The sequence below is a fragment of the Sturnus vulgaris genome, chromosome 1 (assembly GCF_052056855.1).
Source record: "Sturnus vulgaris isolate bStuVul1 chromosome 1, bStuVul1.hap1, whole genome shotgun sequence".
In the NCBI taxonomy this organism is placed as follows: Eukaryota; Metazoa; Chordata; class Aves; order Passeriformes; family Sturnidae; genus Sturnus; species Sturnus vulgaris.
Window position 1 is genome coordinate 129,926,459 of NC_142243.1, and position 18,252 is coordinate 129,944,710.

General features: G+C 39.1%; 1 protein-coding gene across 1 annotated transcript; it reads left to right on the forward strand.

Moving 5' to 3' along the window:
• The first annotated feature begins 2,718 nt into the window (after positions 1–2,718).
• On the forward strand, positions 2,719–17,993 carry LOC106849880 (carbonic anhydrase 3-like). The gene is made up of 7 exons (XM_014870783.2): positions 2,719–2,887; positions 3,767–3,964; positions 10,756–10,874; positions 11,709–11,801; positions 12,606–12,671; positions 13,538–13,693; positions 16,788–17,993. The coding sequence occupies exons 1-7, from the start codon at positions 2,842–2,844 to the stop codon at positions 16,905–16,907; spliced, it is 798 nt and encodes a 265-aa protein (XP_014726269.1). The 5' UTR covers positions 2,719–2,841; the 3' UTR covers positions 16,908–17,993.
• The last annotated feature ends 259 nt before the right edge of the window (positions 17,994–18,252 follow it).

The following is an 18,252-nucleotide window of genomic DNA, read 5'->3' on the forward strand; positions in this document are numbered from 1 at the left end:
AGTAAGTATTTCATCTGGATAGAGGTGTTAATGGACACAGGATACTCAGGCTTGCAAAAAGGAATAAAATCTAGAGGGAAGGGGTGTTTTGAATGAGGAAGAAGATCAAAGTAGAAGAAACCAGAAGAAAGCCTCCTGTCTCACTTGGTCCCCTTGATGACCCTCAAGTCCTAGAGAAAGAGCTCAGTGAAAGCAGATATATAAAAGACATTTGTTTTTCCTCAGAAATAAATTATTTATTTGGTTTAAAGGTCTGAATAAAAGTGTCTAATGTTAAAACGTTTTCTTAGATGGCTTCTTCTTTCTTTTCACAGTTGTTTTTAGGTTATCTAAATGTCAAGGAGTTCAGAATAAACACCGACTCTGAATAAATGTTGAGCCTGAGAGCTCAGGACAGAAATTTCAGTATCTAAAAATGTCTGCATCTTGCTACCCAAGTCATAAATACAACCTCAAATCTGCCCATTAAAGTCTATTTAAAATACAGTACTTTTATGTCACATGCTCTCAATCTGGAGATTTGTCTGTGGGTCATGGCAGTGAGTAGATGCTCAGATATGGAAGTGAAAACTGAGGAAAAGGTGGGAAATAGTATGTGCTCTGTCAGACATAAATACAAAGCTCCTGTGTACCTTGTTCATGTCTCCACTTTTAATATTGCAAGAGTCACTGAAAAACCTTGGGTGGTTCCAAACCTTGATCTGTTATCTTGCCTCAGATTGTTCGCAGCAAAGTTAGATGTAATTGTTCATTGGCTAGCACTTCTCTTTAGCTTCAGTAACTCTTAAAATTTGCTGGTGTTTACCTCTTTGATGAAACACATAGAAAGACAGCTGTCACTTACCCTCTTACCATTTGTTTGTTATGCAAAGCACACTAAGCTTTTATAGTCTCATCTTATGAAAGAGGCTCTTTAATGGCCCTGTCTCCCCTGCACCTGTTGCAATTCATCGTAATTCAGCTTCATGAGGCCAACAGACCTGTCTCAGAGGTCACACCAGGGTCTCTTCAGCTCCAGTGACATGTCCTTGGTTCGTTCCTGGTTTTTTCTGTGAGCAGATCCTGTAATGCTTATTGACATGCTATCACCAACAGAGCCACTCTTCTTCCTTCTCTTTCACTTCATATCAGAAAAAAATCTATCACCCAGGGCTATGATTCAAGACCACCGTGTAGCACTTTTAGCTACTAAATTTCACCCAGTGTAGTTTACACAATGTAAAAGGATACTGATTTCTTCTGCACTATGAATCCACACTTCCATCCTGTGCCATTTGCATTTTTCATCAACCAGCTTGTACGTTTTTCCCCTCACTTCACTACTAGTAAGTAAAATAAGCTCACTCCTTCTTATACAGAAAGTCTTCTAAAATTTAAATCACAGTATTTCACCTTTCAGTCCAGTATTTTGTCTTCTACTTAGTCAGCCCCTCGTCCATTTTACACCATTGGTGCTAACCTCTGTCTTCTCTATTTCATTTAGCAATTCCCTATGTGTCAGAATAACATATATTTTTAGAAGTAATTTGATTTCTATGTGTCACATAAGGAACATAGGCCTGCTAACAAGTATGCTTACAATTTTAAGTGCAATGTGATGCATAACACCCTGCTAAATGAAAGGAGAATTAGAGCTGAAGCAAAACAAACAAATCCTATGCTTAATTTGATAATAACGATTTTATCTGGAGCTGGCAGGAACTGGATCTTCAGCTAGTTTAATGATTTCCATTTACCAAGAAGTAGAGGATGCAGCACCTTTTTAAAGGCTGGAGCAATTAATGCCACTGAATTTTTGCAGGGAAGCTGTTTATGAAGGCGACGGGAGACGGCACAGCAGGGAGCAGCGCTGGAATCCAGGCGAATACACGGGAATTTCCTAGGGAAGGGTGTGAACCTGTGATAGCCATTGGCACTCAAACGCTGGACTCATCCTCTCACCCCCTGCTGGTCCCTGGATCACACAGGGAGGAAAACACGGCACACCCAGGAGGGAAACACGGCTCCAGCGCGGGCAGACACTCCTGGGGGGACACTCCTGGGGGACACTCCTGGGGGGACACTCCCCGGGGGGGACACTCCTGGGGGGACACTCCTGGGGGACACTCCTGGGGGGACACTCCCCGGGGGGGACACTCCTGGGGGGACACTCCTGGGGGACACTCCTGGGGGACACTCCCCGGGGGGGACACTCCTGGGGGGACTCTCATGGGGGACACTCCTGGGGGACACTCCTGGGGGGACACTCCTGAGGGGATACTCCTGGGGGGACTCTGATGGGGGGACTCTCATGGGGGACACTCCTGAGGGGACACTCCTGAGGGGACACTCCTGGGGGACACTCCTGAGGGGACAGCCGGCCCCTCCGCACCGCACAGGCCTTTCCCCACAGGGGCTTTCTGCAAACAGCCCGGCCAGCCTCCCTGACACCTGCACCGCTCACTGCAGCACCCAGCCAGGCTAAAGCGTCCTGCCTGACCTGGCTGCGCGTCCGCGCATGGATGCGTGCACATCTCACTGGAATTTGAAAGCTATTCCTACATTGCTCGTGCCTAGTGCTGGACATTTGTGCTTTTCTACATCCCCATCTCCTCGCCGCCGGGGCAGGCGGTGGCAGCCCTCTCCCCTCCCTGGACATTCCCGGCTCTGTCCCGGGCCGCCTCCTTCCCCCGGTGGGAGCCGGGCGGGCGGTGCGAGGCTCTCCCCGCCCCCGGCTCCCGGGGCCCTCCCGGCCCTCGGCTGCGGGGACGGGCATGGATTTGGCGGGAGTCTATAAAAAGCCGCCGTGAGGCGAGGCCACCGTCCTGCCAGAGGCGCCGGCGGAGGCTGGGGCACCGCATCATGATCAACCCCAACTACTACCCCTGGGGCTACGACGGCGACAACGGTGAGAGAGAGCCCGGCGGGCTCCTCCCGGCACCGACAGCCGGGAGAACGGGGCTCCGCTTCCCCGTGGAGCGTGGCGGGGGATGCGGGCTCAGGCGGGCCCGGGGCGCTGCAGGTGGCGGGGCCGCTGGGCTCTCGCTTGCAGGCGCGGAAGAGCCGAAGCTGGTGGAAGGAGAGGTCAATGGCAGGGAGTCTTCGAGTTAAAAAAAGTCAGTTTTCCCTAGTGTTAATGTAAATTAAAATTTGACATAGCAAAGCATAGGGCTTTAGGCTTGCCCTAATGCAGGGAGAGCAGTGCTGGGCTGCAGGCCCCGCATGCCAGGAGAGGTTGGGGTGTTGATGGTCTCTTGTTCCTGCTCTCTCCTCTTCTGCAGGAAGAACAGTTCAGCATTGGTCAGGCTTTTTCCACATTAATTTCTCGGTATAACCATGATGATAATTAAATCCACGTTTCAAATTCTTGACACGTCCAGGGATCAGTGGTCTTTTCTCCATTCCATATGTCTACATGGTGCCACATTTGAATAATTTGGGTATATCTCATCATGTTTCTAGCCACTGCTGGACTTGAAGTATACACCTCTACTTTGCTTCCTTGGGATATTGTCAGTCTCCTAGTAGTCAGTCTTGAGGTTGCTATAAGAGTTTAGGTTCAGTTAACAGACTTGAAGTATCCAGTATTCCAGCTAGAAATCAATCTGGTTGGTTTTTATGCAGTGAAACTCTTGATAGGACATGAATCACAACTAGGCAATTACTTATTAATACACTTAAATGATGTTCTGTACTTAAGCAAGCCTAGCTTGCATTAATTGTAACAAGTATAATTCATATCTCTCTGGAAAAGATTTTCATTATACTTCTCTGTGCTTTTTTGTAGGACCAGATCAGTGGCACAAAAATTACCCTTTTGCAAAAGGACGCCATCAGTCACCGATTGAAATCAATAACAAAGAGGTGCATTATGATAGTTCTTTACTACCATGGTTTGCTAGTTATGATCCTGGTGCAGCTAAGACCATCCTCAATAATGGGAAGACCTGCAGAGTTGTATTTGATGATTCATTCGATAGATCAGGTCAGTTTTGTTCCCATCTCTAACTATCATTACATGTAAGTGACTGTTTCTCAGTTTACATGGTAGAGACTGCTGTGAATGTTCAGGCTGTTAGAAGGGTTCTGTGTGCTGCCTATGTGTGATGTACAAGTTTCTCTGACCTCCTACCCTGTTCTACTGCTGGGAAAGGTCTGGGACTCCTTTTAAAGTTCATCAGCGAAGTTCTAGGGAATGGAGAGAGCTGCACAGAAACTTGGTACAGGGTGAATTAAGGTATAAGATAGGTTTCTGGGGCTGCAAAAAGTCATTGCAGTTGTACTGCTTTCCAGGACAAAGTAGGTTCAGGCTTTATTTGTGAGAACTGAATTCCATTTTACCTATTTGAGATGCCCAGTAGAACATCTTAAGTTACAATATTTAAAAACTCTATCCATGTAATTTGTGATAAGTGAACTAACAAGCCAGATGTTGCCACAACGTCATGGTATTTCATCAGTTCAAACTCTTTTTGGCATTCATGAGGTTTTGTCTTAATGAAGATAATAGGACTGATAAATTTAATTGTGTCAAGTTTAATGTCCAAAATCTTTTATCCACTTGGAACTCTGAGAGCATACAGTGTACAGACTTATTTCTGCATTCAAACTTCCACTCTGTATATAATTAGGAATGACAGCTGTAATTACTAGGAGAAATTTTATTAATAGATTGTTTCATGTTAAGTATTTATGGACATGGATTTGATTTAATTTAATGGATTTTTAACTAATTATTTGGGTTTCATGAAACTGAGGATCAAATGTATGTAAGCTGGACTAGTTAATATACTATCAAAACTCACAAATTACTCTGCAGTCAATGGTTTTGTAACTTTCCTAGCAAAGTGGGAATTCTAAATGCTATTTGAAGAAAAAGATTAACGTCAGATAAAATTATACACAAGTAAAGAAATGTAGCTGTGGCATATGAGATCTCCATGACTATTACCTTTTTTTACCATCTGTTTATTTGTTAGAACAGCATTAGATATACCAATGGTTGCATCTTTTCCATAAAAATAAAAGTGTAATTATTGTTTAAATAACTCTGATTTTGAATGGGAGAGAGTATCCAGGCACAGCAATCTACAGCATGGATGCAACCCTCACCACAAAGAACAGAAAGTTTCAGAATGTTCTGAAATTTTTTTCATCCTCAGTAACTGTTGTGTTTTGATCTCAGAAATAAAAAGCCACTCACTGCAAAAAAGTAGGTGGATATCTCAGCTCTTTGAAGTCAAGAAACATTTAGTGTTTGTTGTTATGTCTCCTTTGTTATACCATTGCCTGCAGAATCTGTGGGTGGTGTTCTTTCTCTAATATAATGCTAATTGCAGGACGAATTCCACTGTGCATACTCCCACTGACTTGAACACATTTTCAGTTTTTTAGGATATGTACAGTGGCTTATTTTTTATGTAAAAGAACCACCAGCTGCACAAAACATACTTATGCAATAGCAATCATATAGGAATTAAGCTTTTATTCCTTTGGAAAAAAGACATTCATTCTCTCTATATCTGTGTATGTGTCTATCACTCCATCTATCTGAATTATTTCTGAGTTAACCAGAAAACTAAGGGCCTCATTTATTTTCCTGCCTTTTTTTCAGTTATAGTGGTTATACCCATATCTGTACTTCTGTCTAGATTTTCATTAGTTTGGATAAAATAGATGGCTGAATAAATTGCCAAGGTGAGTGATAAAATTATTAATTTTTGATGTCTCCAAGTTTTACATGTGTTGTGTATCCTGCCAAGAACACTTGAAGTATTCACAATTGGGGACAGTTTCTTAAATTCAAACAATTAGAGTGTCAGCCAATGTAATTCAGGTATTAGGTTGAAAAAGGCCTTATTACTTTTATGTTTGGGATTAGCCTAGTGGAAGGAATTTGAGAATTTACTTCCATTTATAAAGTCTGATGGACTTTGGGAATCTGCTACAAAATGGAAAGCTTTGCTGACTTTGCTGACAGATAAAGTTGCTGTAGAAGCAGTATCATGCCTGTGCTGCCTATCCATACAAGTTAATGGATTCTTGTGGACTCAGTTTCCTCTTTTACCATACCAATGTAGATGGACCTTATGCACTGTAAAATGCTTGCAGGTGAGGGCTGGAGTCTGAAAATTGAGGAAAGAGCTGGGAGCTGAAATCAAACCTTCTCTACCACTGCAGTGTTTTTTGGCCTGATTGGCAATTCAGATTCTCTTTTAGATCCAGCAGTAACCCAATTTTGGTTTGAATTAGGGCTGAAATCTTATTTCCACTATCAGAATCCATTTGTTTCTAAAATTCAAAAAATATTCGTATCAGAGAAGTGTCCTTAGAGCTTCTAACTGGTGGGACTATTGTCATGATGCTCTTTGAGATATATAACTTCGTTACAGTTCATGAGTCTTTGGCTTTTGTTGTAATACCTTAGTTACATGGTTATATCAAAGTGTTTGATTGTTTGATAAACAGTAAAGATACAAAACTCCAGTAATGGAACCCAGACAGAACAGCAGGGGAGAGATACACTAAGGCTATGTCTCATGGAAACCTTCCTTCATCTTCCCTCTTTGTTGTTTTTGTTGGCAATGGACACAGCAACCAAACAGATTCTTACTTCTTCTTTTACTAGCTTTCAGATGGGTGACATTTAAGGGCTTGGACTACCTCAGTGCAGGCACACATTCTTACAGGGTTACCTTGATGCTGTTTCCAGAATCTTTCCTATCAAAGAAATGTGTGGCTTTGAAAAAGTGGATGATGAAAAAAAAATTAGAGACAGTTACTGTAAGAAGTTGGAGCTTGTTGCTAATCAGCTCTTTTAGCATGACTGGGGCTTGTGGCCAGCATTTCCTCAAATATCCCTTTGTGGGAAATCTCATTTGTTTTTGCAAATGAAATTTTGATTATCAACTTCTGGTAAATAAAACATTCATTTATTCACTGGTTACTATAGAGTGAGGACAAACCCCAATAACTTTAATTAAAGCAGGGGGAAGTCTCTCTATAGACATTCCAGTTTTGGTGATTCCTGCAAAATATTACTTAACATTTTGTCTGCTGAATTTGCACTGGAGAAATCCAGTAGCTGTTACAAGATTAGCACCACTAAATCCCAGTACTTTTGTAGTTGTGATACCACTCAATGACTGTACTGCATAAGGCAAAAAACAGCAAAGTTAAATTCTTCCTTCAGAGTAACAACACATCTGTCATTTGTCATGTCTGCGTGAAGGTATTGAGAACTCCAGTACTTGGGTACAGGGAATTTAGGATTTGAGCTTCTGTTAACTTTGAGTTTCTACTGTTAGAATTAAAAGTGCTTGACTTTTAATTCTTGTCAAGGGCCTGCTGAGGCTACAAGTACACAGAAGGCTCTCAGTTTTCTGTCCCTGCAGGTGGGACAGCCACATATTCAACCCTACACAGATGACAAACGACAATGATTTGGGAGCTCACTGATGAACAGGCTGTGAGCCAGGGGCACAAAACTGGCAAAGATGTATTAGAGTGTAGGTGAGAGTGGGTGGCAGGCTGACAGACTTCTGTCTGACACTTCTCTTTCCTAGTCTGTCCCTAAAAGAGTACAAAGTTCAAATAGAAACAAAAGTAATTCTGCTGCCATATCTATTCAGTGCTTGCTTAAGGAAAATTTCAGGGAGAACTGAAATTTGAGCTCCAAAAGCTTTTAGGAAACATATTTTATCCGTGCAGTTAGCCAGACAGTTTCAGTACAGAGATCCTTCTTTTGAGCAGAGGCTTTTTTATGACTTTAAAATCTGACACTGATATGAAACAGCTACGGTTTCTATACTGCACTGTTAGATTCTATTATGAAGCAGCATAACACAGGCAATGTGTCTTTTCAGCTGTCATACAGTAGTACGTCACTCATTAATTAAATTGTGGTTTACCAGTTCATTTTATGAATTTGGCAGGATGCAAGATCATAAATCTTCCTAGAACAGTCATTTCTTCTCATGTTTATAAACACAACTCATCTCATGAGTCTGTTTTGTTCTCAGTGGGTTTTTCCATCTGCCTTTACAGCAAACAGGGAAGGTATTTGTGTAGGCATAACTTTGCCAGTTTTAGTTTTAGTGAGGGCAAATGACAGTTGACACTAGCTCAGATTAACAGTCAGACCCCTACAGAAGTTGCTCAGCAAGTGGATGAACATATTTGAAAAGCTTTCTGTCACTTTTCTGTTGTCAAGGGCACCCAGCTAGCTAAGGTAAAATGATTGGAGCAGCCATCTCCACTCAGCTGCATGACACCTTCATTTTTCTGTGTCACAGAGTGAGAGACGGATTTCTTGCCTTAGTTCCATCCTGTGCAACCCTTGCCCTAGTGATTACATTGAAAGTGAAAAAAAGGCAATTCTTTTATTAGCCCATTTTGTCTCATGCTGCTCAGCTGATGACAGATCAAATAAAAGGTGAGCTTTTTTCCAGAGCAGATGTCCATGTGTGTGTCCGTGTAGGATTGTTCCATGATGGATCGTTCTTCAGTGTGGATGTGTGGGGGACACAGAACTTGGGCAAGACTGGTGTGACATTTTTGTGCCTGGTATCAGGCACTGATGGGTCATTGAGGGTGATGTGCAAACCCATCCAGAGTCAGTCACTGAGCAATGGGATGAGAGTTTGCAGCAATAAGGCACCAAAAAAGGTGTGATTCATTTTCTCCCCTGTTTTCCTGAGCTGGCTTGTATACTCTTTCACCTGGGCCATGTTACCTTAATGACAGCAAGTTTAAGGGAGTTGTAATTTGGTAATTCTGCTGTGACTCTCAGATATTTAAGGTGAACATTTCCTGTGTAATAATTGTCAGAAAAATTCCCTGTTACACGTAAATAATATATACTAACATTGCTGGAAATTAATGTCAAGATACCATCTCTTCTTTTATAAACTTTTATTTTATATTATTTTTCTGGTATGTGATTGTACATTTTTATTTTTGTAGTATTGAAAACAAAAGTCCAAGAGGATAAAGATATGTTTAGAATTTAAGTTCCAAAGCACATGCTTAAAAAAAAATCTTACTAATTTTAAGCTATGCAGACATAGTTTGGGATTTTTAATATTTTTAATGTTGGAGAACTTAATTCTTGTAATGGTTTTGTTTACTTTTTCCCTTTTTAAAATGCAGGAAAAATTCATTTACTTACATTGTCATTTTTATGTATTTATATCTTCAATACTACACACTTGTAATTAAAAGAAAGGAAAAAACTTTTTGTCCTTCAGGAGATGTTGTTTGCATCATCCTTTCTGCCTAAAGTGTGCTAGGTAAAAGTTACTGTCTATTTATAGATGAGTTAAGCTGGAATGGGTTGGCATGAGATGATGCAGAGCTTCACCTAATGCCTAGTCACAAATGTCTTGCTGATGGCCCATCAGTGGAAATAGTGACATATTTTTACTCTAAAGAGGATTATTTGGCCTTACAGATCTATTTTAATGGAGAATTGATGGCCTTGTCAGCTACTGCTCTTACCCTGATTGTTCACCACAGTTCTGAATGTCTGTGGGAAGAAGTAAAAGGAATTAGTTGAGAATAAAAGATTGCTCAAGTCTTAGTGCTGTATTTCTTGAGTTGATAATGGATTTAATCATTTTCAGATTGAAGGATATTTTTCTCTGGCATATAAAGACCTGTTCTTGAGAGCTGCTGAATGTTTTATGGGAATGCTATAACTTCTGTTCTCAAAAAAAGTGAATGAGAATGGAGCACTTTTTAGTATCTGGTGAATGTAAAGATGTTCTTTCTATTTCATTGATCCTTTCAAATAGCCCACCTTCATTTACATTATTATTTTTAAATGGTGATATTATTTAGAATAGTAGATATTATTCATCACAGACTGAGCTTTTCTTTAGGAAAAGCTTGCATTCTCAGTGATTATTTTTCTGGTTTATTTGCTGCTTTCTTTCTCCTCTTCCATAACTAGAGGGAGCAGCCATTAGTACAGAAGCAGCATCAGTAAATTCACAACTTTTTAAACAAATAAGTCATAGCCTGCAGTAAGATACACATTTTTGCAGTGTTTTGTGGGAATTTGTTTATAATCTAGCACTTCAGTGATTGATCTCAGTCATGGTTATGTTTGTGTACTTTCATATCAGCAAATCCTAGATTCAGTTCAGGGGGACATGAAGACATCTAAATTTAAGTGTCTTATTGTGGGATTTTAAAAGTTAGTGGGTTATTTCTAAACTGCAATTTGAGGCAACAGAGGTGGAGTTCAAGGAGTCCAGAGAGCAATTCAGGTCACTGTTGAATGTCTACTTTAAGGCAAGCAAAATTACTCTAGAGGCTTGGCTGTCTGATTAGGGGTTACTTCAGTTACCCAAACACAGGCATCCTGTGACATGTTTGATAACCTAATCTATTTTCCCTTGCCTCCAGATACTGGTTTAGAATGTAGAGTTCTTCCACAGGTCCTGGACCAGATGTCTCAGACCTGTCCAGATGCCTCTGGACTATTCCAGAAAGAACTAGTTGCTCATTTATGCAGCTGAATTAAATCAGTGGTCTCTAGTGAGTGTAATGGAAGCCTAGACACAAAAGTTCTCTCAGCCTCTCTCAGTAAGTCCATATGGCTGAAGGTGGTTGCCTGACGTGTGGCTAAAATCAGTGCAGATTTTCAGAACGTAGAGCGCCTATACAGCAAATATGTAAATACATGTGTAAATATTGTAGATAAGTATGTGTTCCAGTTAAAAGATTTGGGAGATCCTTGAGTCTGATGCTGTTGCAGATTATCAATTGCAGTGCTGAGAGGTGGGCCACTTCCAGGAGTCTACAGGCTGCGGCAGCTGCACTTCCACTGGGGCTCATCTGACGACCATGGCTCAGAGCACGTTGTGAATGGAGTGAGGTATGCAGGAGAGGTAAGACTCACCACTTCTTACTTTAAAACAAGCTGTAAAATAAAATTTGCCACTGTTGTTCTGGTAGGACAAAATTTTTCATTTCTCTGTTTTTCAGGGACTTCTGTCTATTTATTTATCTGTACCTTTTTATTCTTACTCCCATTGATTCTTATAAACATGAATCAGGTTGAAGTCATTCTCACAGCAGGAGAAAAGAAAAATTCTGTGTGAAAGAAAGGTTTCCATGTTCTCAAACCAGTGTGGTGTGAAACAGCACAGCAAGACTGAATTACTCAGAAGCAATCCAAACTTACTAAAACAGTATTGTGAAAATACAGAATTATAGTAGAAGTATAAAATTGCAGTGATAGAAAGGGGCAGGAAAATTAATTACCTTGGTTCTTTAACACTATAGGATTGTAAAGAAGATGAGAAATAGACTAATAATATATCTGAATGGCATTCAGATGGATTCTTTGATAGAATTGCTGTAATTTGAATGCCAAATGGAAATGAATCACCTATCAGTGGATGATGTCTGAATTGCATATTCTACCTGCTTATTTAAGCAACTTTTCTTCAGCTTTAAGATGAGATTATAGTTACTTTTTTTTCAATTTCTTGTTCAGATATTTATAGTTCATTTTAAAACAAGTAGTATAATTAATAATGTGTGACAGATATAACCAATATATGACTTTGCTGTCCCTTTTTTTCTCTTTTTTGGAAGGCCTGATTATCATTCCTTGTTGCCTCAAAACTCACAGAATTATGTGAAAAACTGTAAATTCAGCCTCTGATGGTTTGCTGTTGAATAGTGGGGGTTTTTAATATATTTTTCTTTATTTCAAGCTACATTTGTTACACTGGAATCCCAAATATAGTAATTACCTTGATGCTAAGAGAAGAACTGATGGGATAGCTGTTTTGGCCATATTTTTGCAAGTAAGTAGAAGCATGCAACCCTTCTTTGCATTGATAGTATGGAGTTTCTATTCTTAGAGGGTTAAAAAAAAGCAAAACTCTCTGGGTATATTTTCTAGGGATCCTACCACATTGAAGGGGTTGACTTTTAGTAAAGTATCCTTTTGAAGTTACAGAGCATGAGTCATATTATCTCAAGTGGTATCCAAAACTACACACACTTGTCCCTGCAGCTATTGTGTCACTATGTGGCTCATGGAATGGGGACGTGTCAGAAGTGGCCCTCTAACCAACAGCAGTCAGCTGTCTTTTTTGCTAACTGGGGACAGATTTCAAGGACTCTTCTAGGTTTTTCATGAACTTTCTCTGTAACAAAACTATCTCATAGGCAATACATATTACTAATCTGTTTTTTAAAATCCTTCTAGGGGCATGTGGCCTTAGCCTGAAATATTAGCTGTTGCTTTCTTGTTTAATTCATATTTGCTAGAGAGAGCACTAGAGATAGAAAGCTGGATGTCTTTTTTGAGATCAGCAATTGCAAACAATATATCTGACTGTGAAATCTGTGTTGTGAAATTACTTGTTAGGCTAAAATTACTGTACTGTTAAAACTTCCCCCTTTGTATCATGATACCTGTTGGGGTACAGGCAGAGTAATAGACAGAAGACATAGCTTACCAAGCTGGTAGGGGTAATAGGTTGGGTTAATGCATTATAATTTTATAGTTGATATATGTTTAGATGCTCATTTAGAAAAACAGGAGAAAGAAGAAAGCTGGTCATGCAGAACTCAGTGTTTAGCTCACACTTTCTTCTTTACAGGTAGGGGAAACACCCAAACCAGAGATGAAGAGAATTCTTGAAGAAATAAATGCTATCAAAACAAAGGTAATGATGTTGGGCTTGGCATTATAGGAAGATTTCTTAAAATCTCAGGACAAAAAAAAAAAATCATGATGTCTGACTTTCTAGTTTTCAAATTCTGCTCTGCAACATTTCTAGAATATATTTGGGAATAATATCATGGGTAACTTTTCCTTAACATGAAAAGTTCTTTCTTCCATTTATGTATGAGCTTTCTTTGACTTTAGTGGGGCTTGGCAAAAATGAGTAATTTCCCCAGTCTTTGCTTGCATAAAAACCAGGCATGGAACCTTATTGCCTCAGTGGGCGGTGCCACATAAAAGGCCTATTTAGAATTGGTCCATTTGGTCTTAGTATATATATGCCAAATGGGTTTCTGGAAATGCCACTGACTAGACATTTGTGTCTTAGATAACATTATGTAATAAATCTCACGTTTCATAGGCTGTCTTACTTGTTATTAGCACAAATATTATAAATGTAGTACCTGTCTCACTTTGTTATATGGTGACCTAATGCAATATTCAATAGATAGAAAGAATTTCCATAAGAAAGGAGGCCAGAAGGAGGAGTATTTCTGCACAGAAATGACTGAAACACATTGGTGCTGGACGCTGCTTCACATGAATTAGCTCAGGTACAAGAAGTAGCATCATGGAGTTTTCTGTTTCATCATGATTCTCTGGGCCCACCTTTGACAGTCATTCAGTCCACCTATCTTACTGCAACATTATGTTTTGTGTAGATCTGTGCTTACTTTCCTCTGTTCATACATTTGAAGTATCTGAGTCACTCCCAGTTTCTTAAAATAACAGAGCTGCAAACTAATCTTGGCTAGATCTTTGAAGTTTTCTGTTTGGTTTTGTTGTGTTTTTGTTTTTATTTGAAAGGGGAAAAATGCTCCTTTTCCAAACTTCGATCCTTCAATTCTTTTCCCTAAATCTCATGACTACTGGACATACCATGGATCTGTCACTACTCCACCTTGTGAAGAGTGTGTTACCTGGATTATTCTTAGAGAGCCCATCATAGTCAGCTCAGACCAGGTAAACTTCCCCCTTCATTTTAGTTGCATGCCATAACCTGAATTTATTCTTTTGGCAAGGAAAACAGACATTGGATTTGTGAGAAATTACAGGATTAAAAGGCGAGTGAAGAACTAGCCCACATCCAACACCATGATAGTTCAAGCCCACAGACATCAGAGAGCTTTTTAAATCAGTAAAAAACATACCACAGTGTAGATTGTAAGAGTCTTCTTTCAAGAGCATAATTTGCCAGAATATAAATGTAATAGGATTCATGATTCTGTCTACCCTGTGTTGCAGATGGGAATGCAAGTTGGAAGTGTTAAATTACATTAATTACACCTGTTAATTACACCTGTTTCTGGAAGGCATACCAGCTAAATTTTCACAAACTGGAGCAACGTCAGCTAACTATAATTTATTGTTAATGTCAAAAACTTCTTTTGTCATGTTCTGTAAAGAAGTATTTCTTGTTAATTTCCCCTCCTAATTTCCCCCCAGTCCCAAAACAGGAATTTGCATACCCTCTTTCAGCACATTTCAGCCTACAATTCTACTCCTACCATGTAAGTCATTTTTCTCATCTGAGGTTATTCCCCTAGTCAGCAGGCTATAATGATATGATACCACAAATTTCAAGGCTTCAGGATACAAAGCACATTAGTACTAATCAAGGGGCTGACATATTATGTATATGTTATATGTAGATACATAACTTTTCATTTTAGGTTTTCAAGATAACATGTTTAGTGTATTCACTGATGTGCATGTTATCACAAAAATGAAATATTTTTCTATTTATTTATATTATTTATTATCTATTTATTATATTATTATTATATTTATTTTATTTAAGTGGCTCTTTATCTTGTAAGTAATACAACTCAGGTATGGTGAGAACCTTAGCTGGCAATAGATGAAATACGGTATAACTTACACATAACTTCATATAACTTACAGCTTAATTTTCAGAGCTTACTGAATTGCTCTGCCTTCTGTTTCCTTGTCCATCCAAAAATTAAAATGCGGGGGCTATTTTAAAGTGAGTATTTGTGTGAAAAATACAAATATGGTCTGACTGGTTTCCACAAAATGAATCATCTTAGATGTTTATATTACAGAAGATCAGCTACAGATTATATAAGGAAAAGTGTAGTCATTATTGAGCATCTCTGATTTAAAATGCATTTTTAAATAAATAACTAATCACAATTGATCCAGCTTCATGAAAAGACTTTTTGACTGCAGTTGTGTTTGGGTCATAGTCTTTTTCTCAGCTGTTCTAAAATTAGTGAGTTTTGGGAAACATACTGACTGCTCTTTAACTGTCCCTCCTGTAGAAAAATTGGAGCATTTAAGTTAGAGATGAAATTACTACATAAAGACGAGACATTGGCTCCTGAGGTAGCTGCTTTTCAGGCAGAATTGGCAGCGTGTGTGAGTTACTGCCTCGAAATACAATAGGAATGCTTCCCTCACTCCAGAGTGCCTGCACTCTAAATAATGTATTCATAAGAGGATTGTGTTGCCAATTATTTCTAATCCTAGACAGTGTAGTTCCATAGCAGCCTCATTAATAGTGATTATTTTAAGTGTGTGTGCATTTGTGGTGGATTTCTTGGATGCTTTTGCAGCCAGATGGTAACTGTATATTAGCCACAAGGGGAAGTGCAGTTGCTGCAAATCAGTGCTCTGCAGGAAAATCAATTCACCAGAAATCCCAGGGAGATATAGTGTGGGTGGCCTAGCTGCTCAGATTACTTTTAATGAAAGAACAGGAATTTAACTGTGGAATAACTCTGTCTAATTGCAGACTAATTTTTTCATCTTTATGTAATCGTAGCCTGAATACATGTTGGTTTTTTACTGAGTAGAGCTGATCTTCTACAAGTAATAAACTCCAGCACTCTTCTCCAATAGTAATTTATCAGTATTAACAAAACTGATGAACAATTTTCATCTCTTCCTGTAAAAATTATTCTTCATCTGAAATTTGAAATTTCATTTCAGAATATTGATCCATGGGATTCATATTATGCTGGTTATAAATGTGACCTCATCATTGTCCAGGCAGGCTGAGATGGCTGGCTTTTCTGAGCTGTTCAGTGAAGAGTAATGTTGAGATGCCCCAGCTAGCTCAGTCCATAAACTGGAACGAGTTTAATCACAGTGAACCCAGGTTTTACAACCTAGACAGAAATTCTGCTTGTATTGGCCTTGAAGTCTGTACTGAAAAGTAGATACATCAGTGTATTGAAGCTCCTGGCAAACAAAGGTGATGCGTGCCCTGCATGGGGCTACGTTTTCAAGTTTACATGGGAAATGTGTGCTTGCTTTTCACAGTGAGTAATTCAAACAGGGACAGGTTCAAGTGTCTGAATCACAGCTGATGTGCTTTGGGTCTAGTATAGTGCGTGGTAGTGACAGCAAATGAATGTAGGGTGTCTGTATATGTGTTGTATCTTTTGAAAATCAGAAAGCAGTAGAGAAGTTTTAAACAGTTTTCATATGGTATCCCTCAAAATAGGAAACATACCTTGGTATGGCCAAGGAGAGTCAAGCTGCAGGCCTTGTTTACAAACCATTTGAAACCTTTATCCAGATTTAAATTCCAATTCCTGTTATTAATAATGGACTTCTTGTGTCACTGCAGCAAAATATATCCTCTGCAGCAGACCTACCATGGAGATGAACAATTGGTTTATAATTCAGCTTAAAAACTTTGTAATTCTGGAGGATTCTTAACAATCAGGCAATAAGGAGGGTTAGAGTAGGAGAGATTTATTGTAGCATGTGCTGCTGTATTCACATTTTCTGAGGACTTCCCACAGTTTCTGTGGCTGTACACAGTTCCTTAGACAGTACCTAAATGACACTATTTTTCCCAGTCCTGTTCAAATAGGACCCATTTTTCTGTTTTGACTGTTCTAAGAGTATAGCTGCTAGGAAGAGAACAGATACAGTTCTTGTGGTGGTGGTGTGAAGGACATCTTCACAACTTTGAAGGAGACTTTTTTCCACAGCTGAACCAGCCTCCTTAGTTTAATTGTCGGGCTGTAAATTTGATCCCAAAGGATTTCCACCAGGACACTTAATTTGTGCTCTTCTGCAGATGGCGAAGCTCCGCAGCCTCTCCAAGAATGCCGAGAATGAACCCAATCACCCCTTGGTTGATAACTGGCGCCCGACTCAGCCGCGGTATTTCAGGATGGTGAGCGCGTCGTTCCTCTAGGATGCGGCTCCTGTCGGGTGGCTCTGAGAGGGGCAACCTCTGGAAAGAAGAGGTGTTTTTGTTTTCTGTCCTTTTGCACCATTTACACAGAACTCCAGCTCTAGGTCTGGAGGCTGAAGTTTGAGTTCTGGAATGAGAATTTCACTTTCACAGGATAACATTTATAACATTTAATTTAGGCAAATCCTACTGTTGAGATGGAAGTAGGGAATCTGATTCTTCATAACTGCTTTAACATTAGCTTTTCCTAATAGTTCAAAGGAAGAAAGATGATGCTACTAATAATTACAAGACAATTTCCTATTGTGCACTTGTCTCTTGATGCTTATCTGATTTCATGCTAAAGAGGTTTCAGTTAAGAGAAGTAATTGTTTTCACCATTAAAGACATATTTTTCTGTAGGTGTTTTCAGCATTATCCATATCCAGCTCTGAGCTGCACCACTTAATTCGCAAGGCATTCTTCGAAATTATAAACGCTTTTGGTCTTTGGTATGTAAAATATGAAAGGATAGGAAATTATGTTATAATCATTGATAAAGAGCTAAACTTTTACTTTCTTAAAACAATGGACAGGTGAAACAGAGGTCTGTTCTGAAAATTGTATTCACTGAGTTATATGTAGTTAAAACTATGAGAAGGGGGAAGAGCTATTTCTTTTTGTGTCACAACTGTGTCCCTTTATTAAAAAACTAATTTCCATTTTAATATTGTAGCAGGCAGGGTGACATAAATTTTGTGAAGTTGGTCTTTGTATCCTTCGTATATATTTTATTCATGTATGCAAATGGATTTTCTGTGTAAAAAGGGTGTTAAAATAAGAAGAGTCCTTAGTCTTTTTAATTTTTTTTTGAGAAAAATTCTAATTTCCTGTACAAATGTAATCAATCCTGCTGTCAATGAAATTTGTGCATAAACATCTGAAACCATTGTTGGATTCTTAATCAAAACGCAATTGACCAATGTGTTCTTGTCTCTTGTTTTGGCACAAAGAACAATGAAACAGGATTGTAGATTGTAAGCCTCTAATTGAAATAACACTAGTTCTGCAATAAAAAGTCCAACAATAATAAATGTATTTACTTAAGATTTTTCGTTCTGTAGTTTTTTACTATTTAGAAACATGCAAAAGTAACAGAATTTTAAGGAAACACCTGTCAATGTCCTCTGTATTACATCTTTATAGAAGCTGATGATGCATAGTATCTTTTTCAGATGTTTGTTTGAACTACAAGAGTACTGATTTTACCTGACCCCTAAACAGCTACATCCTTGAGACATCCACATCTATTCTTTTAGTGAGATCATCTCTTTTCTGACAATGGTTTTCTTGCAACATCACATGA

Excerpts from the sequence above, each read along its gene's own strand:
- LOC106849880 (XM_014870783.2), top strand. The coding sequence starts at position 2,842 with ATGATCAACCCCAACTACTACCCCTGGGGCTACGACGGCGACAACG. Across the intron at positions 2,888-3,766 it reads GGGCTACGACGGCGACAACG|GACCAGATCAGTGGCACAAA; the intron begins GTGAGAGAGAGC and ends GCTTTTTTGTAG. Across the intron at positions 13,694-16,787 it reads TCATAGTCAGCTCAGACCAG|ATGGCGAAGCTCCGCAGCCT; the intron begins GTAAACTTCCCC and ends GCTCTTCTGCAG.